The sequence below is a fragment of the Paralichthys olivaceus genome, chromosome 16, assembly GCF_024713975.1.
Source record: "Paralichthys olivaceus isolate ysfri-2021 chromosome 16, ASM2471397v2, whole genome shotgun sequence".
NCBI classification, from domain to species: domain Eukaryota; kingdom Metazoa; phylum Chordata; class Actinopteri; order Pleuronectiformes; family Paralichthyidae; genus Paralichthys; species Paralichthys olivaceus.
In genome coordinates this window covers 11,299,620-11,326,644 of record NC_091108.1, presented here as the reverse complement: position 1 = coordinate 11,326,644, position 27,025 = coordinate 11,299,620, and the positions used below count along the sequence as shown (strand labels likewise).

Sequence of the window (27,025 nt, the reverse complement as noted above, 5' to 3'; positions counted from 1 at the left end):
CCCAAATTCATATTTCTAACACAATTGGATTGGATCAATATGTTTCATTGGAGGATGACATTAAAGTAACCCAGGTGCCTTGAATTTTTTTGTGTCTTCAGTACTGATTGAATAAATCGCAACACTGTATGATGAATACAAAGTGAATGGCAGCAGTCGGTTAGCTTGGCTTAGCACAAAGATTGAAAACATTTAAATGCACTTCCTTCAAATTCTGCTGGTGACAGTATGGTGTGGCTGAAAAACAAATAAGGTAGTAGACATGGAGTCAACTGCTGTTTCTGAGGTCAAGAATAAACAGACAAAGTTTTGGATGTGAAATATTGAAAGAAAGTTAAGTGACAACTTTTGTGAACTTTACACTGGGTAACGTTTCTCAGATGGAGCAAAGCTGCTTTTTAACTTGACCTCTGTCAAAATAAAACCATGACACAAACACTCAGAGTTAGCAATATCATTTAATCTTTCCCCCTCAGCTTAGAATCACTGTTGTACATAAGTTACACTTGTTTCCTCAATTTCACAGGTTCATTTTTTTTCTCTTCAAACTTCCAGTTTGACCTCCCTCTTGTATCAAACAAAAAAGCAGATTGTATTATACAAAAATGCAAACCAATTTTCACACAGTGAATTCTCTTACAAAGTCATAAAATGGCGTAATAATGGCTACATCCACATTGGAGGAAGATAATTCTAGACATTCCTTAATGGAGTATAATATACATATAAAAACGTCTTTTTTCTTGCTGAAATCTAACCTGTACCTTAATTTAAGAGATATTTTACAAGGGAGTAATCATATAAAAAAGCCATTTGCGTATTCTTCCCCAGAAAGTCAGGGAATAAAATGTGAGCCTCAAACAGCAGTAACAGAGTTCAATGGTCAAGGGTGGGAGTGGAGGGATTAACCGGTGGTGTAAGTTTGGGCGAGTGGGAGCAGTTCCCCACAGACAGAAAACACACAGCAGGTTGAAACAAACTTTTTTTTTTACCTACTTAATATACGAAACCACCCCGTAAGTCAAAGTACTGCTAAGCTAAAGGCGTCTCAGGCTCATTCAGAACTGCACTCACCAATCAGGTGGAGTTGACATTGGGATAGTTTTGGTTGACTTGCACTTTAAGAGCGAATGAGAAACCACATATTGAATTAACACCCTGTATTGCCAATTCTTTGCTAACCCCCATTTCTCTCTTTTTACAAGTCATTATATTAAGTCTATGACAGCGGAATTAAGCTCGCCAGCTGATTTTGTGAGAATAGTTGTCCATTGCTCACTATTGTGTGACTGTCGCTCAGACACTCCTGTATCTCCCACGCTTTTGACTACACCTCTGGTCAGATGATGCATTCAAGACTGTAAGACTTGCAGGTAGGTAAATTCACTCAACTATTACAGGAAGAAAAAAGAAAGAAAAAAAAACTACAAACCCAGCTAGGTCAACAGCATTTCCTTAAAAAAAAAAAAATACGTTAACATCTTTTTTTTTTTAAACCTTTGGAGATTTGCGATATTTGCATTGTTGGCGTTTTGTGATGATTTCCAAAAAGGGGGGCTGGGCTGGCTAGAGTCCATCTACGTGACCCTAAATCATGCCAATTCAGTGTAAATTTTGAAGTCATCTCAAGCTCCTGGAGCAAAAAAAGATAGGGGAGCATTACAAGAGGATTTAAGGCCAACCTTTCATTAGAGACTTCCTGAATATCATTGAGGGGTTGGGAGGAGGGGGGTGTGGGAAAAATAAACCCCAACACTTTCTAATACCTCAACACTATCACCCAGTACAGCACGCTTTGAAGGGGGGGGGGGGGGGGGAACGTAAGTCAGGGTACATTTTCTACAATACAATCTAGCACACACAAAACTTCTCCATAAATTTTCCAAAGTTACAGAATTTTTGTCTTCTTTGGAAGCATAGTCTATAAAGAACATCTTTGTTTGAACACAAACGATTAAGTGAAAACACATCAATGCGCACAGAGGTCCTTCGTCTGGGAAAGGATAAAGTCTGTGTTGGCAGCCAGTGGACAGAAAACAAATCAAACAAAACAAACAAAAAAAAAAACATTTTGCTGATTCTAAGTAGAGATCATTTAATATAAATGCTGAGCGAGTAGAATAAGAGGTGGCACGTTAATAGTGCTTTAGTATATTAATGTATGTATACATACTCATATGTATAAGTGAGCTGTGTACCTAAACAATAAATGAAGCAAGAAAAACCAGAGGCTTGAAGTGTAGTTGGTAAACTAAAACAGAAACAAACAGCTGCTATCAATGCGCTACTGGAAGAGATGCTCATCAAGCAAACCAGAAGAGGGCGACGGCCACAAAGTGATTTGCGTCTTTATTGAACTGATGACTCATCAGTAATCAGGAATTTCTCAGTTTCTCAGTACCCATCGTCCGACCGCACCGGTGAACCAACGTTAAAAATAGAACGACTTGACCCAGAGCATCTCCTCCATCCTTACAACCGTTCAAGCACAAGGGCTCTTTTGCTCTCATCAGAGCTGTAAAAATCAGTCATGCTCATTGTTTACAGAAGGCAGAGAGCTCTGTGGTGAGCATCAGCGGTAAACAATTTGCATGAGGGGAAAGAGGAATAATCTTGGAATGGTGGTGATGATGACAGCAAGTTATGAAGAGACAAACGTGTTCAAGTGAGCAGGATTATTGTACTAACCAATAATGATGCTTAAATAAATTTAATAAAATATCAATAATTAAATGTTATGTTCATTTTGTTTACCCCTCAGTAACCAACGACTATTATCTATTATCCTCAGCTGTAAACATAACTTTATATGTACTGTGCAGCTAAAAACACTACAACAGTATTTATTTAACAGTATAATTGATCATTCAGGACAGAGAGGGACGTTCATCCAGTTAAGTTATTGGTGCATTCACTAGTTAAGGCTTCACCCACCAAAATCATAACAACGCAAAGCATGAAAAAATATAACAAAACTCAACAAAAGACACAAGGGAAGGCAACTTCATAGAAGTTAGGAGAACAAATGACAAGATAATCCCAATGGGGAGGCCTTTTGTGTGGCTAGATGAGACGCTCTGAGGAGGGAAAAAATTATTTATTTAACCCTGACGTTATAAAGTCAAGATTACACTCATTCACCTGACTACTGATGCAGAAAGATGTACTCCACCCCTTCTCCTCAAAAAAAGAAACAAAATTGATGTGAAATATTACATAACACTATCAGCCAGGACTGAATGCAGTCCGTCGGAGCAACAAGAGAAAGGTGTTGTAAAACAACCACATCAATTTAGACTATAACCGAAAGAAGCACTGGTCAATTTCCATCATAGAAAACTTGTGGAAAGCTTGTTATCAAAAAGGACTTGTTGCAATCTTTAAAACAGAATGCTTTGATGAAATATAGAATATACTGCCTTCAAGTACGAAACAGACGTATGATGTGTTCATAAAATGCACTAATAAAAAAAATGGTACTTCTGCTGCACAAGGGTGACAATCGGAACACCTTGAATCTCCATTTTCCGCTGAATACTGGTGGAACGTCATACTGCTTTTCCCTCCTCAGACCATCCGGATCTGCGCCACCACGTTTTTTTTACGATTCTGGGGGTGAGCACCAGGCGACACACATCTGATGTTTTTTACAAAACCTTCACACATCATGAGACTGTGAGAAGAGAAGTTCCTCATAGTGCATGTGATGTGATAGTGCTTGATTTGCTCCTCTGCGTCTAACCGTTTATTTACATGTATGCTGGGACAACTGAACAAAAAATCTTAATGTGGGGAGGATCAATCAAATACTTGACGACATTGTTGTGTTGAAGTCGGTCTGAAGTTACGATAATATTGTCAACATCACCACCATTTTTCCCTTCCTGGTTTATCTATTATCCTTGTTAATCTAAAATCCCAGTACAAAAAAAAGAAAAAACAAACAGAAACACACAAGAAATGTTATCATATGCCCTGGTTTCCAGGCAAGGAAAGTCATTAAAAAAAGCTCATTCACAGAACAAAAAGAAAGAAAATTCATATCACGGCAGATACTGCTCATCTTCTAAATAGAATGGGTGTATGTGTGCCTGTGCATGCTTTTCAATCGAGCATTTTGGGTGTGTGCATGTGTGTGTGTATGTGTGTGTATGTGTGTGTACTGCCTAAGAGCAGGAATGGACGACGCCATTCTTCTGCATCTCTGAACCTGTGGCACCTGGGTCAGAACACATGCTCAGCGCTGACGTCTTGTTGCTCAGTGACAGCATGGACCCGCCTACTGCACTTTCTTGCAGACTGCTGGAGCCGTTTGACACCTCGCTGAGAGGGGGACAAAGGACCAGAGTGATAAGTGGAAAGACGCCAGGCTAATTCATGGAATACACATATATTCAAGAAATATACACATTTATTTCTAAGTGTGTACACTCACCCAAGAGCCAGGGAGATTTCTTCCAGAGTCTTGTGCTCTGGTTGTCCATTCTCTGAAGGTTTCATCTTGTACTGCTGAACATCATGTGCTACCTGGTTTTCCTGGTTTGGAAACACACACAACATGCTTGGTTGCCACTGTTGCGAGTATATGCACTTTTTAAAAGTATTTACATGGTGATTTGATAATTTATTTATATAATGTATATTGCCCGAAGATTAAGATGTAAGACATTACGGAACATCCATACAATTATTTCTCCCTACAACAACTTCACTCGCAATGCATGGTTGGACTGTACGGTACCTCCTCTTCTTACCATAGCCATTTCTCGGGTTCTTTTGCCGATCTCCCTCTCCACCTGGTCGAGCTCCATGCTTAGCTGTTCACTGGAGACAGCAGGTGCAGTTGCTCCCCCTGCTGGCCACTTGGCCTGTTGGTGCTGCTGAGCTGCTGCTGCAGACTGGCTCTGGCAGGGCTGTACAGGCTGACCTGCCAATGCACTGGCCTCCCTCTGCAGCAGTAAAGAGTTACTGGCAGTCTGTGATAGGGAAAAGGGAAATTAAATGGATAACTAGCAATCAGTAGTAGAAGAAATACAGAACATGCATATTTCAGTGTAATACTATATTGAGACAATAAACATATTTTGATATTGACTTAGCTGCATGACACTCATGGCACTTGTTCTTTGCCACAATTATAATATTAAATAATAGAATGTCTACAAATAGATTAAATATCAAGTGATTTTGTCTGGAATTCAAAAGTATTTTTAAAATGAATTAAAGAAAAAGTACAATTTATCCAATTTCTCAGTCCCTTATTAAATTTTGATGCATGTTGCAAAGTTTTAAGTTGTTACTTTTTAAGATGTTACGTTGCATAGATGAGACAAATTTGCAAAATCGAACAGAATTCATAGAAATCTATTGAAATTGGTTAATTAATTATAACATGGCAACATCACAAAGAGAACTCTGTTAGTTAGGGAGCATACACACCTCCATGCTGTGCATCTGGGTCTGTTGGTTGATCTGCTGGTTGACCTGCTGCAGCTCGATTTTTAACTGCTCTCTGTCTGTGGCTGCCATAGGCAGGCTGTGAGGGTGACATACAAGGAACTACAGTCTTAGACCACAAACTTCCAATAACATACACCATGATCAAGACGTACACACAAATACAAAAACCACAAAATAAATAATAAATTACTACTGTAAAAGATGAGAAGAGGAAAAATAAATGTAGGCCTCACCGCTCACTGAAGTGTCCCTGAGAGGAGGAGGCAGTCTGGTGGGAGGGGTACGAAGCTCCACCCCATCCTCCATGGCTTCCATATGAGTATTCTGCTGTTTGCGAGGGGGTAAAACTGGCTGTCAGCAAGGTTTTCAGGACAAAGTTAAGTTATTAGGTAGCAGTTAATTTTATTACACAATTGGTTACTATTTAAAGGTTGGATTATTAATTCACTAAAGTCACATGGCACCAACCGAAGCAGATAAGACTTTTAAAGATTTTGGGGAATTATTTTTAATCGTAAAATAATTAAGTATTTGACATGAGACAATAGATTTAAATGAAGAGATAATGTAGGAAAAATGTAATTATGTTTTTCTCTGCCTTTGCCAACCAGTGCAGTTTCTGTTTACAAATTTCTACACACTTTGATTTCTGAAACATAATCAATTTATCAATTTATCTTTGTGTACAAGTGACAACTAATCAAAGTTTAAGAAATTCCCTGGAGCAGTCTTAAGATATCAGATTCAAGAGGCCAATAGGTTTTTTAAGGCCAGTGTGACCTTTGACCACTGGAAGTTAATCAGTGAATCCAAGCGAACTGTGCAAGACGTAATGAAATTCCCTACGGGCAGTCTTAATATAACACTCAGGGACATGAAGTAATCAGTTCATTCTTTAGTCCATGTAAATATGAGGAAATTCCATCAAGTCATACTTGAGATGTCGCGTTCACAGGAATGGGTCGGACAACCCAAAAACATAATGCCCCACTGGCTGTTGCCGGCACGGAAACATAAATACCCCTGACTTGGATGAATTACAGATATAATATACAGGTATTACAATTCCTGCTGATGCAGATTTATTGGCTGTGCTTAATGGTCATTAACAGGTTGTTATGCACATGCTTTCTTACCTGGCATGGTCATATGTTTAGAGTTCGGGTTCTGGGGAGCTGAGGCCATAGCCTGCACAGGGCCCGCGGTTTGGTAGCCCGTCTTCGTGGTGCGGGAGATGGCACCAAAACGTGACACAGTGGGCTGGGGACCAAATGGGATGATGGGGTCATCGTCCTTGACTTCTGCACCCCTCCGAGGAGCCTCTAGCGATGGTTCCCTCAGACCCTTAGCCTCCACGTTCTGATGGAAACAATGAGAGAAAATTATAAAGAGAGAAGAGGTTATGATATAGGGAAATCTGAGGAAGAGCGAATAACAAGTTCCTGTGGTTAAACTAACATTATTCTGCAGTAAAACAAAAAGTAAAGCCAAACAAAAGCACTGATGTCCTGGCTGATTTAAATTGGTACAACAAAACAAGCTAAAACAGCATAATATCTGGTGTTAGTTATCACTACCTCAATCATTAAGTCAAATACAATATACTACTTAGTCACACTGAATTTCAACACTCACTCATTCTCAACAGGATACACCAAAGAGTTGAACATTTTCTCACCTATAATGACTACACAGGAAATACTGATGTGGTTATGAGGTTAACCATCTGAACTCACCATTATCTCCATGGTACCAGAAACCATAACATCTTTGGGTTTGGCATCCTTAGTGCCAATGTAGGAGCCAATGGTTTCACAAGACCAGGGAGAGTACTGCCCTGCATAGTCAGGCTCTCTGCATTTCACAATGGTTTTGGAATTCTCTTCACCATACTGCAGACAAAATATTCAGAGAGATGGTGCTGTCAATAATGTTTACATGCATTCAGTCTACCAATTTTATTGATTAGTACACTAAAATGTCATGTGCATTTACTGTGTGTAGACGATGTGAAACAGTGCTAAAGACGTGAAATTCACTGTGTACTGACCTCAGGAGGGTAGTCGCTGGGGAAGGGATGAGAAAGCGCGGGAGAGGCAGCAAACGGTGGAGGGGAGATGACCTTCCTTTCCTCCAGCTGGGATAACAGCTCCTGTCGACGTCGGTGCAGATAGTCTAGGCTGGGCTGTGGACCACTATATGATGGTCCCTGAGAGAGAGACAGAGAGACAGTTATTGCTGCTGAACTGCTCACAGTTATCTTAGGTTTACAGTTAAACTATTTGCCTTCATTGCTTTGGAGCATCATGCTTCAAACTATCAAAATTATCTCATCATACTCACCCTGCTGTAAGACCTCATGGTTGGAGCCTGGGCACCTGGTGGATAGTATCCATCTGGTGGGTATCTACCCCGGGCAGTGGGCTCCTGGTGGTAGAGGGAATTTGGCTGTCCAGCTGATGGCGGAGGAACATCGTGAGGTGCAGGACTCATTCTGATCGGGTTTTCCCTCTGCAATGGGTAAGGCTGTGGGGGAGGTGGTGGGCCGGCGTAGGTACCATGGCGACCTCGTTCAAAGTGTTGAGGGTGAGGGTAGGAGAAGGTTTGGCCAGAGTGAAGGGCCTGGTAGGGGCGCTCTGGAGGACCATAGCCAGGGTAGGGGTCTTGGTAAGGGGGTCCTGACTCACTAGGGGGAGGAGGGTTACGGATGTAATCCCGAGGAACATACTGCGGTGGCTGCTGGTAGGGGTACCCTGAGAAATAAACAGCAGAAGAGTATTAAAATCACTTTGACTTTTATAAATACTGTAAATATAAAAATAAAAAATAAATACAGCAAGTTTTATATTATTCCCACATACAGGAGCATAATATACATTATTCAGTTTACTCGACCCTCACCTGTGGGGTACTGCGGGGGATCATACTGAGAGGCAGAGAGTGGTGGGCGAGTCTCATAGCACATCTCAGGGAGCTGTGGCTGAGGGTATACTGGAGAACCTCTAGGTACCACAGGCATGTGCTTCACCCCAGAGAGATGGTCTGCAGGCATCCTTGGGTGGGACATGACATGATGTGGCAGAGGCATACCAGGTTTGGGTACAGTGTCCAGACTGTGGGAATAAAGAATGTAGGCTCATAACTAGAATATTTCATGATGTGAACAAAATTTCAGGATGTGTCAAACTCTGCTCTGATTAATACCTTGTTGGTAACTCTATTCAATAGCTTGAACCATTTAACTAGTTAGAAGATACAGTGCAATCAGCAAGCAAATGGAATAAAAAGATGTGAAATTATATCCATATGAAAAAATCCTTACGTAACATTATTATACAATACATTTACATAAAATGTTTTGATATGAGATAGCAATATGATATATGGATGCTATTTGAGTAGCATTTCACATCACGAGTTATAACTTTTCATTCAAGCAAGGACATTTATTTTATAGAATTTGGAGGACTGTGATTTATCTGTAATGAGCTAATAACGAACACTATTTTTGTATCGGGATCATATTGCTAGTTATTATATTCCTATATGTTCAAGTGTTTTATGGTATGTGTTAGTGTGTTCTTTCTGGCATGGAGTTATTTCAATAGGTCTGATAAATGTGAGACTTAGTGCTTCCAGATATTGAACAGTGGCCTGTTTTTTAGCTGCCAGTTAAATGAATGCTGGGAGAGTATAGAACACTATACTCACACATCAGGTGGTGATCCAGGTGCACTGGGAATCCCTCCATCGATCTTCATAGGTTTACGCAAATGTTCATATGGGACTGCGTCAGTGCTGCGAGCGATAAGCTGTGGCAAAGAGTTTGCAACGCTGCCATTGGGGAGGGGTGAAGGCTTCCGGGTCACTGCTACATCAAGTGGGAGAACCTCATCTGTCATGAGCCCTCCTGGGCCCGGGAGACGTGCTGCCAGACGCTTGTTCATCTTACGATACCTGATAAGCGTAAGACACAGTACAGAGTTAATTGGAGATGCTGTGGCATTTTTGGATGCAGGAGGAAGAGGAAAATGGTTTAAACTAAACTGTCAAACAGAATGTAAAAATGTAAATAAAGCTTTATGTCAATATTTGTCACACTCACTTCTCCAGTTCTTCCTGAGAGTGAGCAAAGGTGCAGCTGGCTCCACGTGGACAGCCTCCTTTCTGCTTCATGTCACGACACATGTATGTCTTGTATTTGCTGTGCTGAGGAGGCTAAAAACAGACATTCGGTAATAATGAAATAGAGAACACCAGGTGTTTTTGAAATATCTAAATTATTTGATATAGAATGAATAATCCAGTTGATACATAAATGAAAAACCAACATCATGAAAGTCTTGACTTGTGATATGTTGGGCCATCATGAGCTGTCATAACATATGTCTACAAATTTTCTGACTCGAGGGAACAACACATTTCCTATTCCCAGCTTTCTTATTATCAGCTGGAAAAACTGACCTGTTGAGGATCAGCTCCTTTCTTGCTGTGGTTCTGGATGAAGTCCACCAGGCCATGCACCACTGTCTTCACTGCTACCAACCCCTTGTCAAGTTGCTCCCATGTAGGAGGAGGGGCATCTGCAGAAAGAAATTATGATAAGGGAATATATAGCTTTGCATATTTCAAACTATGCTACTTAAATAGATAAACCTAAATAAACTGACTGACTTGCCCACTTTGCCAACCACTTCCCTTGACCTCACTAACAGATACCATCTGGTGTTTGTTTCAATTTGAACAAAACCGCACAGTACAGCAAAAAGTTGCATTAAATTAAACCTTTAACACTTTAAAACCAAGAATCCTGAAGTCAGCTTGTTTCTTACCAGGACTGGGATCAATGTTGGCCAGTAGTTCAAGGTGGGGCCGCAGCCTGTTGAGGTTGGCTGGGTCACCAGTCCTCTGCAGCGCAATCGTCAGCTCCTGCACACTCTGAGCAAAAGATCCCGGTGTCTGAAGCTGCGCCAGAGGCAGAGAGATGGGGATTTAGTGCTTAAGTAGGATAAGGGCTGTGAGACTTTATTTATATTATGTAGGAAACTCCGTTTCCATATATAATAGTTGATCACATAATTATTTTTTCTAAAAAAAGCTTGTGTATATGAACATGCTATAAAAACAAACACATCCTATCTTACTCACCTTATCTATAATCGATTGCATATGTGACTTGTGAGACTGATCTCCATATAACAGAGAGGACCACTGGTCAGGTGCAATGCGCAGCCCTCCCTCCATGGCAATCTGAACAATCTGAGAGTCGTGCTCGCGCCGCAAAGCCTCGTAAGTACGGAACTCCTCTTTCAGTTGCATCAGGGATGAATCTTCATCGCGTTTGGTCACCTAGGTAACCATAGGCAAAGACATTCGTTTTTACTTCATTTTTCTATGTTTTGTACAAGTTTTTCATGATATTTAGTTCTGAAATAAAAAGTCCATGTTAGTTTCAGTTATATTTAGCCAACTTCAGTGTTTTTCATCAAAGCAAGAATTGTATTGTACTTGTAGTCAAACTTAAGCAAAGTGAAACTTTTAACCAGAAATAAACTAAAAATCAAACATTTGTCCAACAGACTTTTTCAATTTACTGCATAATGTGCTGTGCATTGTTATTACCAGTATAGAACAAATTTAGCAATCACTGACCTAATCAAAACATCCCGACAAGTGTTTGTCTTAAGTAAAACATCAAATGTGCCTGACTGGACTGGAGACTAAAAATGTCCCGCTATTGTGAGACGCTGCTAGATCGTGTTACACTCCAGCCTTCAGCTTTCAAAAGTAAAAAGTTATTTAATATCTTAATTTTATGTTATGTTCACTCAGTGGTGCACCTAAGGTGGCTCTTCAGGTTTGTGGTTTTCAACTTCCTCATTGTGTAGCTGCAGAACACTTCACACTCAGTTCTCCTGGTGGCCTATTCTACACTCTGACTAGTACTGATTTAAGTATGCTGGTGTGCAGAACCTCAAGAACAATGATTCAGGCATGCAGGACAAAAAATGTGCAGTGTTGCCATTCACTGACCTCATAGTTTCAAAGATTGCTCTAATCTTGTCTCCTCTTATTTGTCGAAGAAAATGTTTTTTGAGAAATCTAAAGTAGTATGACCTTATTTCATCAACAATTCTGCATGTTTAAATACAGACAACAACAAAAATAACACAGTTTTAGACTCGTTATGTTGCTGAATTTATGATTTTAAGTTAGGGTCTCTTTAAGCAGCAGTGGCCATTGTGAAGAAGCACTGCATGACCTACACAATTTCTCACGAAAATTACAGAAATTTCTTCAGGTTCTCCGCAGCAGACATACCTTGAAGCAGGAGGCCCTGTAGAGGAGTTGCACCACATGCCCTATACTAGTTTTAGAGGCCTGTGGGAAGCGTGGTTCAAGCCTCTGGACTACAAAGAGCACTAACACCTTCCTGGAGAGAGCAGAACCATCCTCTAAAGCCAGAAGAACCAACTTCAGAGCTTCCTCTTGCATTGCTAGGGGGGAAGAAAAACACAAACAGAAGAATCATGAATTACTGTTGACTGTCAAGGAGACCCAGAGGCCAGTGTTCACTAACGACACATGCACAATTCAGTTGACAGGTTATGGAAAACATTTTACCTGGGCCGAGAAACTGACATCCTCGTGCACGGACAGCAGCCCACAGGTTGGAGGAGAGCTGCTGTGGATTCTGGTGCTGCAAGATGAGTTCGGTGACAGTTCGCTCACCAAGAGAGCGGGCAGCTCTCATGGCTCTGACACGACCCTCCTCTTCCACCAGCTGGCAGTGGACCAGAGTTACCAGTTTCCTCTGCATGGGTCGACTCAGGATGCTCTGGGCCGTGCTGCTCAGACCCACACCTGGTGAGAGATTAGATAGGACTACAGGTAAAACCAAGGGAATAAATACAGAAACAAACCCTTGTATTACATACCAGCATGCCATATATCAATGTGAACTGATACCTCTTACAGGTCTAAGATTTAGTTTTTGTTATGCTTTAAGAAATCCTTTGTGGGTCATTTTATATAATGCCAGTGGCCCAAATAGGAATAATAACATTTTATTTAAAGCTTTATTTAAACAGATGTGGTATCTTATTATGGTGTCCCAAATTACATGAATAGCAGAATAATCAAGTGATATATCTGTTTTTAAGAGGTGTCATGTTAAAACCTGTTTAAAAGAAGAGTTCGCTTAAAGGCGTGTGACATTTTCACAACTTGCTTCATACGATATATTTTCTAAAATAATGGACACAGTGGAAAATACTTTTTTCATAACTTCAGTTTACTTTTTTCCAGCATGTGATTAACATACAGAAAAAAACTAACTTGTATGTCATTTTTGAAAAAGAAACAAGGCCATGGCCATTAACAGTCCCCGAGCAACAGTGTTCTCACATCTGAAACCACTTGAACACTAAGGCTACTGGGCACTTGTGGGCTTTCAGTATTGAAAACAACCTCCACAGTGGAAATTGGAAGACAGCAGTGGATCATAACAAAAAGGAAGAAGACACTATGTTAGTGAACAGCATGTAATTGTATTTGTGAAGAAGTACCTCGGGTGTTGCTGAGGGGTTTGAGATAAAGGGCCAGCTCCTCCACACACTGCCTGGCCTCCTCATAATGCTGCGAGTCCTCTGGACTGGTAATCAAGGCAACTGGTTGAGCCTTAGGAACCTGCAGCAGAACACAGCGGGGGAAAGAATGAGGACAACCCAGGGCAAAAGCTGAAACATTTAAGTTTCCGTTATCTATAAGCATTTTTCATTTATTCACTTCTGTCATTTAAACATGGTTAGGATGCAATTTTTTACACTTTACTATTATATAATTACTCAGAATCTTCTGTAATGACACAATACTACAGTAAAGTATTTACTTTCCCTGGACCATATATACATTACACTCAGAGCAAGAAAATCTGATTTGACATCATAAGAACCATCAGATTATACTGAAAGCTTATGTTCCATTCTCTGAATATTTTCCATGCTTGTTCAACTGCACTTACCCTGGTTGACTATGCAAAAAAAACACCATTTAACATATAGCACAGATACTTCAAAAATTTCCCAATTGTGTTATTTCACACTAACTGGCAGGAAGCAATCTTTGCAATTGCCACTTAAATTAACCAGCAGGCATCCGAATAAACTATGAAAACATTTAATACAGACTGAAATTAAACTGTAGCTCTGAGGTCTGCTGTATGATAAATTATGTTATTTTCATGAATGACTACAGACAATGCTTTAAACAGTGATAGAGAACTGTCATAACCATTTTTATGAGAGCATAACTTGATTGGACATTGTAAGCTTCTAACCTGTATTAGCGATAATATACAAGGCACCCTGCCAAGAAACAACTATATCTGACACACTATACTGAGTGTATCCATTATTACGTGGTGAATGCCTGGAAACTTGGCCAACAAACCAACAGTAGCTTGGCCTCACCCTGTTGGTCACACACTGCCTCAAAAACATATAGCTGTTCTAACTACAAGCAGGAAATCAACAGATTTTAAGTCATTGCTCAAAAGCTTAAGGAATCTACACGCTATGTGCACGTCATGTTAAAAGCCCTTCTGCAACACTCAAATACAATACATAGACAGCAACTACAGAGAACATCATATGGTCAAGATAGGAATGGTATCTTAAAAGTATTCCACCCACAAACACACCCGTGAGCTATTATCCTTAATGATTAGTTACCATCAACAAAGGCTCCACAGAGTTGTTTTCAACCGAGATCTGTCATAAACATGTGTACTAATACACAGATGCACATGTCTTACCTGGCCTCCAACCAGCTGCAACAGGGCTGTGTTGACAGGCAGCTGCTCGATATCTGTGCTGATGGCTGTCTGGTCAAAGGGACAGGCCTTACGGTGCAACTTGTTCAGGCACATCTTGCAGACAGTGTGTCCACAACCCAAGCTGATGGGCCGGCGAACAGTCTCCTCAAATGTCTGTGTGCAGATCGGGCACAGCAGGAACTCCGTCCATTGTGGTGCTTGCACTGGCATGGTTGTATGTTGATGGGGCAAGTGAGTGTGTAAATATAAGTAAGCTTTTACACAGAGGGAAAAAAATATAATAATAATATATATGTATATATATATATATATGGAAGATTCCACTGGAATCAAGATTTTTTCTTCCGAACTCAATCGTTCTTAAATGTCCTCACACATTGTGGTTTTTGGATCACATTGCGTGATGAATACTGTGGAAAAAAGAAGAGAACATTAATTAAAATTGTGCAATCCATATTTACTGGTTTTAAACAGGAACAGACAACGTGCAGCTTTAAAACCAGTTTCCCAGCATTAAACAGGCTTTGTGTACGAGTGCATTGGGCAGTGGGGTTTCTCGTGATACTTAACTCCATAAAAAAACACTCAAAACACTAATAACCCAAAGTTTATTTGGATTTTAATATTCTGTCAGTCGTAACACAAAAAAAGAGAGTCCGGAGGTGACACGACACATGTTTCTAAAAAACACAGATGAAACAAGCGACGGAGAGGAATCAAAACAACTACGGTGTGGCCTACTTACAAGAGCTGGGATCCACTATGACTATGGACAAAGGGTCCTGAGGAGGCTAACAACCAAGTCCCTCAGCGCTAACGTGATAAGAGGCTAACGTTTGCTACTAGCGTCGGTTATCATTATGCTATCATGAAACTATAAAAAAAAAACTTCCCCTGTTTGAAGCAACTGGTTTGCCAACGTAACACGAACCGTCCTATTGTCCGATTGAACAAGCATCAACGATTTAACAGATGCGAGCTTGGCTAGCAAATAGTTGATAACGCTAGCTTACTTTTAGCAAGCTAGGCTATGGGTGGCTAGTTCGCCAGGCTTGCTAGCGAGCAAACGTCGTCTGATTAAAACAATACTGTGGTTCGGAGGTGACTTATTCAGTGTTGTTAATGTAGCTGAGGCTGTGAATTCACCACACCACCAAGACAATTAGCTCCAGTTTCGTGTGTTGGTCGAGCAAACCACCGCCTGGCATGAAACAGTGGCACTGGAAAGCGGAGCCGTTTGACTCGCTACGGTGAGATTATGTAACGCTAGCATCCGAAACTACCGAGCAACACAGCTGTCAGGAAAACGTGTGTTTGTCCTCCGGGCTGCACTAATTCATCGCTCACAGAAATATGGTGTTTCGGCCACTTTGCGAGAAGCAGCGGCACAAATACACCTCCGGTCGGACTGAGCACGAAAGGCTAACAAGCTAGCGAAGAGCCCATACTCCTCCCTGTAGCAGCAGTTAGCTTGTTAGCTAGCTAACTGCCGTGTTAGCATCAACTAACCATAGCTGTGCGTCATTAACGTAACTAAAACCAAACACGCGGCCTCCAACGTTAGGTCCCTCCGTTAAAACATCCACACTGTCGATGCTACTCACTCATTCCAAAAGACTTGGAAGATTTTCATCCTTTTTCACAAAACCGCTGCGATATTTTCTTGCCATGTCGACTGTGCAGCTTGGCTGCTGCCGAGGTTTGAGGAGGGTGTCAACTCGACAACAGAGTCGCTAGCCGGTTACAGCTAGCTGGGCAAAGTGCGTGTGCGCGTGAGAGTGTGTGTGTGTGTGTGTGTGTAGACGGCGCCCTCTGTTGTCGTTGAAAGGAAGCACAGCTACAACAGGAAACTGAGCAGCAACATCTGCCAGAGTCTGGTCACATCTGGAGATTGTGACAACTGGCAGGCAGAGTATGGTCCCAATTAGGCTGACTGTGCACAAGAGTCCATGTGCGTGCGTGCTTGGTGTGTGAGAGAGAGATAAAGGAAGGATCGGCTTTGTTGAAAAATACGAATCAGCCGATTTGTTTTTGCGATGCAAAATTAGACCTGTATATATATATAAATTAGACCAATAGACCAGTATATATATGAAGATATATATATATGAATATATGTATATATTCTCTAAAGCACACCACAGTCCATATCATCTGTATACCATAAACAGTGAGATGTTGCAGGAATAACAAGAAACTAGGATAACTCATCCAGGCTGAAGCCCATTAGGACCTTTTAGATTTATGTTTTCTCTTTTTTCATTGGCTCATTACTGTGCGCAGGGAGTGTGTGTGCGTGTGTGCCGACGCGTGCGTGTGAGCGTGCACTGGACTTACGCAACAGGGAGCTTCACTCGGCAGCGGGTTCGCGAGGCAAGGACGAAATTAAAGCAGACATTTTTTTGTATTCCATTTTTGTCTAATCCCACTGATTTCTGAAGGGATTAGCGGACCAATCATGATTGAGGGTTCGCCCGACGCTGCCGTGTGGGAGCTGTGCACAGACACTGAGTGACAGAGACACAAAGCTACGATCTCCAGAAACATTGTGAATTTTTGTTTGGGTTTTTTGTTTTGTTTTTTTCAGATCGGAAGGGGAAAGTTGCTCCGTCTTCTTCTTGCCTGCTTCGGCAACCGACCTGAGGATGCACGCTATGATGTCTGAGCGTCTGGATCCCGTTTTTGTGGATGATAACTTCAATTTGTGGAGATGCACTAGAATTAATGTCAACTTTCCCATCATGGTCAGCACTGGAATTGTGTGTTGAAAGCCACCATCTTCACTAAATATCCTGTCCAGGTAGGCTGTACTATCCATACAGTGTGTGTGTTTGCCTATTTTTTGAACAAAATCTTCAGTATAATGTGCCATGAAGATTTGATTATAATGTTGATACATGCTATATAGCAAGATGTGTATTTAAAATGCATATTTCAATTTCTTAAGGTTAAATAATATTTTCTTTTTTCTGTGCACATTTCTTGAATATATGACTGGTTTAAATATAAGCCTTACCTTCATTGTATATTGTTTATTTTCCAAAATAACACACATATATTGTATTGTTTATTCGAGTAGGGGCTCAGTAGCAGGCAGCAGTTGCTTATTCTCATTCTAAGGGATTATCCTGTGCACTGCAAAGTAATCAGTGGATAAGGCAACGTGACTGCCCACATTACATATCTCTTCACTCTGCAGATCAGATAAAAAGTAACCAGTAACAGAGATGTAGAACAGACGTAAGGAGAGAAATGCTTTTAGTTTCATATATATAAGTGATAATGTTTGAGTGTGTTTTTCATCCATAGGATATGTCTGGATTTTTCTTTGCATGACCAGCCAATGGAGGAAAAGAGGGTGGAGGATGATGTCAAAGCAATATCCAGTTCCCCTTTACCCACCGGTCTACCCATTAACTGGGCGCTCATCACCGGCCCTGTCCCTGAGCCTGTTTTCCCAGCGACCTCTTTGAGCTCCCAGTTACTTCCTCCTCAGAGTTCAGCTGTGCACGCACTACAGACCAAGGTGAAGTCAACCACACAGAGAAGGACAAGAGGGAGAGACAGAGACAGGGAAAGAGACAGGCAGGATACAGACATTCTGGTCAGCAGCCCTGCTTCATCTGAAGTCTTTCTGGGACAGAGGCCCAGAGGAAAGGGTCCGATATCTCTGCCTGCTCTCTCCTGGCGATCAGGGGCTGCGAAGAACTTGAGCAGTAGTGATGAAGAGGAGGAGGTTGAAGTGCAAGTCAGTTTTGAGATCCACAGCCCTCCAGCTGGTGAGCAGGTGTTCCAGGGGGCAGAGAAAACTGAAGAGGAGCAGTCCGAAAGAAATGAAGGCCAGGTCAGTTTTCTGGCAGGCCAGTCCTATGGGCTCGTGGCAGGTACCAGTTTGGAGAGTCTTTTGTCCGATAACTCAAGCAGTAGTAAGGACGACCCATTCCCTACTCCACCACCACTGCCTGTGCTGTCCTCAAGTTCTGCCACCATCCCTGCTTCTACATCATCTTCCTCTTCATCCTGCACTTCTGCCCTGTCCACCAGACACTGGGCACCACCCAAGGGCTTCTGGAGAGTGGCACGCCCAGAAACATTGCTTCTAAATGGTGTTGGCCCCCATAACATACCCTCCACGTTACCTCTGAAGGACTATACTCAGACAGAAGCACGGGCAGAGCCTCAGTGGAAGTCTAAACCAGCCGAGAGAGGTGACAGGAGCAGTGCGGGAGGTGAGCTGGATGACAGCGATGCATCCACAGAATTCAAGCACTCTGACAGTGTGGAGAACTTCCTGCACAGGTGTGAGCAGAAGGAGACAGATGCTGGAGACCCTGCCAAAGGACTGTGCAGTTCAGACAGCGGGGAGAGCATGTTTTCACAATGTGAGGTGCTCTCAGCCGACAAGAAGGTGAAGGTGAAGCAGAGGGCCTACGCAAGGTTGAGGGAAAGACAACAAAACTACAGGGAGGAGAGAGAGCAGAGCGGAGCGGACAGTGGCAGCTGTTACGAAGACACAACATACAAACTGGATAGTAAAGGTACATCACTTGAACAAAATAGACGGCCCATACATCTATCAGATGACATTATTTGACATAATATATTGAATGTAATGTCAGAGCGGAAAACTTTGTCTTGGAGAGGTTTGAGAGATCAGCTTGAAACCAAGTTATAGACACGATCTTGATTTTGATCCATCTTTAAGTGGTTTTACTTTTAGTTTAGAGTGGAATATGACAGAAAATACACATTGGTAATAAAATGGTTCCAAAAGAGATGATAGAACATATCTATTAAATATGGTTTAAGTTGTGTCCCTGTTGAAGAATAACCAAGAAAACAAGCATTAACACCTTGAATACACTATCACACTAAAGGCAGCAATCCCCCATACAGGATAAATTAAGACCTGTGCTTATAAAACAGCGGCCATTCACATATCGTAGTTGTTTAATTTCATAGGTTGTGTTTTTGCATTTTGAGTGGAGAGAGAAATCAGTGATAGAATAGTGTTTTGGCAAGTGCATACTTTCCCCAACTTTTAAAGCATTTAAAAATGTGAGTATAATTTCACCTCATTGGTAAGAATGTTTTCCACCTGTTGTGGCCTCTCAGAGTGCCACATTCAAACCTTTGTTTTTCTACCCGTGATGTTGTATGGAAATGCAGAATGTAACCTGGCTGATATGGCCAGCGTTGAACAGATGTCAGATGTGCAGATGTGCATCAGCATGTTGCTATTATTAGCAGTCGGAGCAGTGGGGGAAGTGTCCCTGCTCTGGTATCTCTGCTTGTGTGCTCATCATCATCTTTGTATTCATAAGGCGGCAGATTAGGAATTTCCCATGCTTTGTATCTGTAATATTTTATCTATACAAACATAATTTCTGGGGTAAGATGTGAATTGTGATTGGGTTAGGGTTAGAGTTAGGCATGAATTGGTCATGGTTAAGATTTTGGTAAGGTGATCCACAATGAGAGGAAGTGAAGTCCTAACTACAATGGTGCTCAAGGCCCAATGTTAAAGAGAGTGAAAATAAATCCTTGATACGCCCCCTGATCTGGAGCCACACCAAAAATGAATGGGTTCTTTCCTGACCCATGCCACATCCTTCCACCAGGTTTTGTGATAATTCACCCGGTAGTTTTTGCATAATCCTACAGACTAATAGACGAATAAACAAAGCACACAAAACATAACCCCCTTGGCAGAAGTAATAATGATAGCTGTTTAAATCTGTGTGGGCGTCTGTGTGTATACTGTATATGTGTCAAAGCCAGACAGTGAATTTTCCCTCCTCTCTCAAAATCTGACATCTCTCCCTCAGTGGTTGCATAACCTGCGTTTTTGTGACTGACATTAAGCGTCATTCAGAGATAAGCTATGAGAATGTCACTGACACTAATGGTATTAAAGTGTATGAAAATCTTTATTATCATATAAACATCCAATTGTTTAAATTATCTTTGAAGACTCTTTTACAGAACTATTTCCACTTAAGACTCTAAATAAGAACAGAGATGAACATAAAATAAGAATAGAAAAACAATAACTACTGGTTATAAAAATTTATAAGGAAGACAAAGACTTGAGCAACTCCATGTTCCATGTGCATAAAACCTTGGAGCGCTTTTCTAAAAGCATTTACATCTGGACATTGTTGAAACAAAATTTAACATCAGCGCTGTCACAATCACACCATCTGGCATTTTAATTCCAACTCACTGCATCAGCGCATCTGCTAAGGTTTGTACTTTTCCTCCTTTTGTTTTAATGACAGTCGCAAGTGCCCATGGGATTTTGGACGGCCCAGACTCAGCCATCCTTGCTCAGGAACTTGAACCATATTTGAGGTGAGCAATGCAATGCTGCTTTATTCACTTAGCAGCATTGACACACAACTCACATACACGATTTATATCCACTCTCAAAGCTCCACTTTTGTAAATGTAGAGTGTATTTTTTTTATTTAGCGTGATGCAGTTCAAGTGCCAAACGACCTGCCTCATGTGCAGGTTGCAACAGAGTTTATTCACTTTAAAGGGTAGATGTGGAAATGAAATACAAAATATCAAAAAATATAAATATAAAATAAAAGATATTAAGCTACTCCAATAAAATTGACAAATCAAGCTCTAATTTGCAAAACATTTGAAAGTGATAAACTCTAGTCTTAGTGAAAAAATACAATAGATAAATTGAGTGAACAACCCACCAATAAAAACACTTTTTTTAAAGGTTCAACATAAAGTCTCACTTCCTATATTATTTAACTGATTCACCCCATTTTCCCCATTGTTATTACAAAGTCCTTTTTTATGATAATCATAAATAGAAACTACAGAATGAAACAGCTGCTTTAGATACTAAAACAAGCTGCTAATTACACGTTGATCTGTTTGTCAGTGTCGGGGTAAAACACTGACAGGACAAACTGTAATCTATTGAAACACAGTGTTCTCCTCTTGACACACAGGAGAGAATGAATCACACTCAGTCCATTACAAGGATAATCCACATGGCTGGTGTATCATGCTATCTTTATCACTGGGCCAGGGGATAAAGACAAGTACAGACGATGAAGCACAATACAGAGCAGCTTAGCTGCTGGGTATAAGGATAGATGGATGCATGACGTTTCTGCTGCTCACAGCCAGTGCCACTCCCCCCAGTATATCTATCTGATATTACATAAGGCAGCTTAGAACAGCTGGATTCAGTCTGCGTTAAGTCAATCTGTGGGAAATATGATGCCGCTGGATATGTAGTATACAATAAGCTTTGCACATTTGAAGAATCCTTCAGATTCATTCAGACAGATGATAATATAACATTGTCTCATCATGCATTCAAATCTATCCCTCCTCTTGCTCTTTTTCTCGCCAAAGATATTGATTTCCATAATAAAGCATCACTCTCTCTCTGTTTCTTGATCTTCAGGTCACTTCTTGTCATCAGTGACGAGCTTCCTCTGAGCCCAAGACATGAGCAAGCCAAGCGCCTCCTGGAGCAGGCACGAATCAAGGCTCGCTCCAGTCACATTAAAGGAGATCGGCCCAGCAGACGCTCTCATTCTGATCAGAGATCCTCTGTGTAAGTCGTCCACAGATTCCTGTGTGGGGAATTGCTTTGGCCTTTTCACAAGTCAGATGTTAAGTTAAATGAGTGTGAAGGCAGTTGTACATATGAGAGTAATGGTAAAAAGTATCTTATATTGATTAGTTGCTTCTCTTTATCTGTTTCCATGTTTCCTTCAGTCCCCTTAGCTTCCACCCCTATGACTTCCTCTGCATCTCAACACTCCTCCTCCCTGCTTTGTCTATCCTTCCCTTTCATGTGGCAAACCTAATGTTGTATAACTGAAAATAAGACCTGGGACCTGACTGTGCTTCGTAACTGTTCTGACAAGGTTTGGGTTCATTCTGTTTATGTAATAGTGTATACATCATGCAGTTGTGTTCCTCCTGAAATTCTCTTACACCTGCAGGAGGCAATCACTTCATTTACAATTCGGAGGATCATATTATTTCACTGTTCTCTTCCGATTCTACTTTTGCCCCATTTTGTGCACAAGTAGAATCAACCTCTCTGACAGACAAAATATTTGGTGCCTTAAATGTTCTCTTATTTGCTTTTCTCTGTTATGTCTCGCAGGAAGAAGCAGCAAATCGAATCTCCCAACCCAACACCAGAGCAGAGAGCTGTTCAAGCCAAAGATGTTCCGGCTCAAACTGTGTCCGGCCCACTCCTTGTCCCCACTCAAAAAGACACATCCCCTGGTGAACAAGGAGGTCGATCTAGACGGTACGGTTGTTCCCCCACACGGGTACGCTTTGAGGATGAATCGGAGAAAGAGGCAGAGTCTCGGTACTTGGATAGAGTCCGACAGCGTGGCAGGACCGGGGTCCCTAAGTCCAAGAGTAAAGAAAGCAATACAGATTCTAGCAGTAGTGGTTCAGAGAAGAGCAGAAGCCACAGAAGTGTCTCCATGCCACCCTCACAGACGCGAGAAGATGTAAGTATCAGCGGTGAAACCACAACAGTGATTAAAGAGATAATAGTGCTAGTGAAGAAATGTGAGGCCTGTGGATCTGTGGTCCGGGAACCTCAGCCAGTCTTATCACCATCAGACCCACAGAACACTGAGCCACAGCAGCTTGGCAACCCAGAGGACCCACAGGGAAAACCGGTTCCTTGCTGGGTGCCTCCAAACAAGCCAGAGGCAAGTACTCGTCCTAAAGCTCCTCTAACTGTCACTTTTGCTGGAGCTTATGTGCTGGGGGAAAATAAAGAGAGTAGCACGGTGTGGAAGTCGTCAGGATTTGGGAAACTTAGGAGAAGGAGCAGGAAAGGAGAAAGTCGGCTGGAGTCTGGCAATGGCCCTTACGGTCCATCATGGGCTCAACGGCGTAACTCAAATCCCAGGAACAGGGTCAACTTGAGCAGGGCTGTTTCATTCGCCCCTGGCAGCCCCATCACTCTTGAGCCATGTTTGCTGGGGGCATCCGGTGGACCCAGGGAATTGCCAGCCCCATCGCTACCTATAAAGTCAGCCCTGAAGTCAAGCTCGAGGAATCGCTCTGCTGCTAGTCAATCTACAGTCCAGTTCCATATTATGTCAAATCAGGCAGGAGAGGGCGGGTCGCAGCATTCAACCCTCCTGGACTCTCCTGACGCGAGAAGAGAGTCCCCAGTATCTTTAACACAAGGGGCACCTGCATCGAGCAGCTCAGCGCCCTGTATCCGACCCTCCACTCTGAGGTACTCCCCAGCCCGACTTAACCCAGACATGCCTGCTGCTGAACTCTGGGATGTTACTCCAGATGGAACAGGTGAGTGGTCACTGTGGTTTAACAGAGCCATGAAAAGATAACAGTTCTCTGTGGCAGATAGTGTACAGAGTTTACGACCTGTATGTCTGCTGTTTGATGGATGGAATCATGGATTTATAATATATTTTATTTTATTTACCATTCTGCAAAGGCAGTAGTGGGATACTTGTGCTTAAATATAGTAATTCAACAGCATAAAAATATTCTGTTCCTGCATTTAGGTTTTTTGCAGTGCTAAAATACCATAGAGACAGTAAAAGTGAAGGTAGAACTTTGCCTTCTGCAAAAGTCAAATCAAATAAGACACAATACAACAGGACAGAGCAGAAAACAACAGGATGATTCTTTCACATCAACTGAGTACATCCTATTTCTACCTGCAGGTTTAGGTGGAGACGCTAGTTCTGGTCCTGATGGGCGACCAGCTCTGAGAGGCCTGGCCATGTCTCGGGCTGAGGACCTGAGAGCTGAGCTGCTGAGAGCAGAACACCTGAAAGCCGAGGCCATATGGGAGGAAAACTCTGATGGGTCCAGGTAAGCCAAGATAACAACGCTCCTGTCATAGCTAAAACCATAATTCCCTCGCCCCCACCAACGCTGTTCCCAAAATGACTTGAGCGTGCCAGGGGTAGTGGTTAGGAGATTAAAACCCTGACCCACAGTCCCTAGGATGATACTGTTGAACACGTAATGTGAATATCAGGCCAACCCTGCCCTCTTCTGGATATTATAAAAAATAGCAGTATGATGAAACCATTATCACAAACATTTCTGTAGTTCTTTCTGTAATTGTGTCCATACCATCTATTGTTTCTTTACAGAAAACTGGATGGGCGGCCAAAGCTCTTCCTGCGTCGCTTCTTCTCCTCCATTGGTCTGAACAGTGTTGGTAGACTTGTTAAAGGACGACGCTCCAACAGCATGGAACAGCTTAGTATTCCCACCATCCCCCGAGCCAGCTCCACTTCCCCAAGCCCCACACGCCGACCGCAGCCTACCATCCGCATACAGAGGACACCCTCTCTGCAGACCTTGCACACAGTGAGCAAGAATTAATTTTTCATGCCATGTTTTTTAATTTTGGACCTTTATATTCTCTTGTCATCTTGGAAGCTGCAATAGTCAGCAAACAGATGTAAACAACTTTCTATTCCTGCCAATCACAGCCTCTATAAGCATTATTTGTGTTTGTGGCCCCAGATGTTGTCTAGTTTGTTTTATAGGGATGTTACAGCAGAAACGTTAAAGTTCCAAAAGTTGATGTGGTGCATTTTGCCAATATGAAATATTACACAATTTGTTACAGTTCCTTTTATTTGCCACTAGGTGCTGCCACTGGCCCAACTGCGCAAAGCTTCCTCAGTGCAGAGTTTAGAAAGGAGAACAGAGCGTTCAACAATACTGGGAGAGGTGCATATACCATACGGCCTGGCACCCAGGTAGGTGTGATAGGAAAATAAAGAGGAGAGAAAGATAAACAGGAAGACAAAATATGTGGTGTTATACCACATCACATTGTGTTACTTCATTATAATGAAAAGTGGGGAATTTGTGCTTCTACAGCCCTGATAGCTCACAGCTCGAGCTTCACAGAGCCCTGAGCGTTGAGGACGTACTTCCCTCCAGAATAGTGCGTCCAGTGGGCCGGGTCACCCAGGCTTTCCCTGATGGGACCCTGCTCCTGGAGCTTGTCAGACCCCCAAATGGTCCTTTTGGATTTGTCATCTCCAGAGGCAAAGGTCGACCAGACACAGGTAATGTTTTTAATGAGTTTCAACAATATCACAATAATATGTTATAGGCCAAACTTTAAGTAGAATTTTTGCTTCTTATAGTTGTTATTATATACATTTAACTTACGGTATCAAAACTCAGGGTCAATTTAGCAGAAATTCTCATAATTAAGTTCATGTTTGTTCAATGCAATAAAAGGTTTTTCATTAGGTACAGCTATTATAGCCTACACACACACACACACACACACACACACACACACACACACACACACACACACACACACACACACACACACACACATTAATATATAAGAAAAGACAGACAAGATAATCCTTTATTAGTCCCACTATGGGGAAATGTTCAGTGTTACAGCAGTAAAGAGAGAATAGTTGATTACACACTCAGTAAGGGTAATAAATAGATAAAAAATACAATACAAACACAAGGAATTGTAAAAAATGTTAATACACAATGTAAACCAAATATATGCAATATAACATTATTGCACTACATTAGATGAAATTGCGCAGATAGAAACAAATATTATTCATACAGAAAGTTTTGTATTTCTGCTGCATGGGTCACTAACACAAAGTCATCCTCTGTCTTCTGTGCCGGTCTGCACCTGCTTTTCTCATCTTGCTAAATTCAAATTTTCTCCCCTTCCCCTTCTCTTGACTTCCTCTTCCAGGTGTTTATGTAGAGAAAGTGGGTGATGGTGGAGGCGAAGGCACCTATGTGGGCCTCCTCGGCATCGGCGATGAAATTCTGCAGGTGAATGGAGAGGCTGTGGCTGGACTCACTCTGGACCAGGTGACACGGCTCATGACTAGGGAAAGCACCGCATCCCTCCGGATAATGCCAGCACGACGCAACCAGCGCTGACTGAGAAGACAGACGCTGGCACAGAACAATTTCTCCTGGGGCCTCAGTTTATAATTTAACACTGCAAACTGCTGATGGACTCTAGGTAAATGTAATGTGTATCTCAGTGCAATTTCACACAGGGTCAGAGGTTGATTACCCATTAGTGCAAACCTGCGTCAAACAATATGACGCTGGACTTGCATTACCGTTGCAAATCAATAAAATATTCAAATGCAAAAACCAAACAAAGCCTGTTGTAGCAAAAACTACACTAATGAGTTCATATTATATACTGTGAGTCTATATTCCAAAATAGAAATACTGATTTAAACACAGCACAATTTGTGTCTGTGTATAGGTTTTGTTTTTATCGTCAGATAGGAATATATGCAAACGGCACTTTTCCTTTCTTGTGATTCATTTTGCTCTTTCTAACATAATTTGACATTTTACAACCACATTCTGTCACATGTCACAAGTTTTTGTTTGTTCCTGTTAAGCTTGTTTTTCATATGATTGCCATGTGTCAGGATGAGCCAGAAATTGAATATTGGCCAGAAATGTATTTAATTATACCTTATTAGATTATAGATTGTATTTCCCCTGGGGTCCTGCATGGTCATTTCATTTCATTTGTGCTGTCACGGATTGCTTTATGAAATTGATATTGGTTTGCTTCAAAATAAAAATGTTTTATTTTATCAAATGTGGGGTTTTATTATTATGCAAAGCATTTTGGTGGTTAATCGTGTACATTAATGTCACAGAAATGATCACATATCATCACACATT

At 41.6% G+C, this 27,025-nt stretch overlaps 2 protein-coding genes across 4 annotated transcripts; one reads left to right on the top strand and one right to left on the bottom strand.

Moving 5' to 3' along the window:
• Positions 1-439: 439 nt before the first annotated feature.
• On the bottom strand, positions 440-16,085 carry rc3h1b (ring finger and CCCH-type domains 1b). Of its 2 annotated transcripts, none has more exons than XM_020104836.2 (20): positions 15,901-16,085; positions 14,276-14,706; positions 13,029-13,149; positions 12,085-12,324; positions 11,782-11,957; positions 10,609-10,809; positions 10,293-10,425; positions 9,925-10,043; positions 9,566-9,678; positions 9,172-9,417; positions 8,362-8,573; positions 7,804-8,213; positions 7,511-7,669; positions 7,197-7,352; positions 6,597-6,819; positions 5,694-5,787; positions 5,440-5,536; positions 4,755-4,976; positions 4,436-4,536; positions 440-4,323 (listed from the first exon to the last, which is right to left on the bottom strand). In XM_020104836.2, the coding sequence occupies exons 2-20, from the start codon at positions 14,504-14,506 to the stop codon at positions 4,167-4,169; spliced, it is 3,411 nt and encodes a 1,136-aa protein (XP_019960395.2). In that variant the 5' UTR covers positions 14,507-14,706; positions 15,901-16,085; the 3' UTR covers positions 440-4,166. The 2 variants fall into 2 exon arrangements, with proteins under 2 accessions (XP_019960395.2, XP_019960404.2); XM_020104845.2 differs by having other exon boundaries at positions 5,694-5,784.
• LOC109644450 (uncharacterized protein KIAA1614) lies at positions 14,815-26,939 on the top strand. 2 transcript variants are annotated; one of them, XM_069511791.1, is made up of 11 exons: positions 14,815-15,546; positions 16,884-17,096; positions 17,606-18,834; positions 20,578-20,650; positions 21,738-21,890; positions 22,452-23,629; positions 24,013-24,163; positions 24,451-24,670; positions 24,956-25,068; positions 25,193-25,383; positions 26,058-26,939. In XM_069511791.1, the coding sequence occupies exons 3-11, from the start codon at positions 17,640-17,642 to the stop codon at positions 26,249-26,251; spliced, it is 3,468 nt and encodes a 1,155-aa protein (XP_069367892.1). In that variant the 5' UTR covers positions 14,815-15,546; positions 16,884-17,096; positions 17,606-17,639; the 3' UTR covers positions 26,252-26,939. The 2 variants fall into 2 exon arrangements, with proteins under 2 accessions (XP_069367892.1, XP_069367893.1); XM_069511792.1 differs by lacking the exon at positions 14,815-15,546 and having other exon boundaries at positions 16,213-17,096; positions 17,637-18,834.
• Positions 26,940-27,025: the final 86 nt, after the last annotated feature.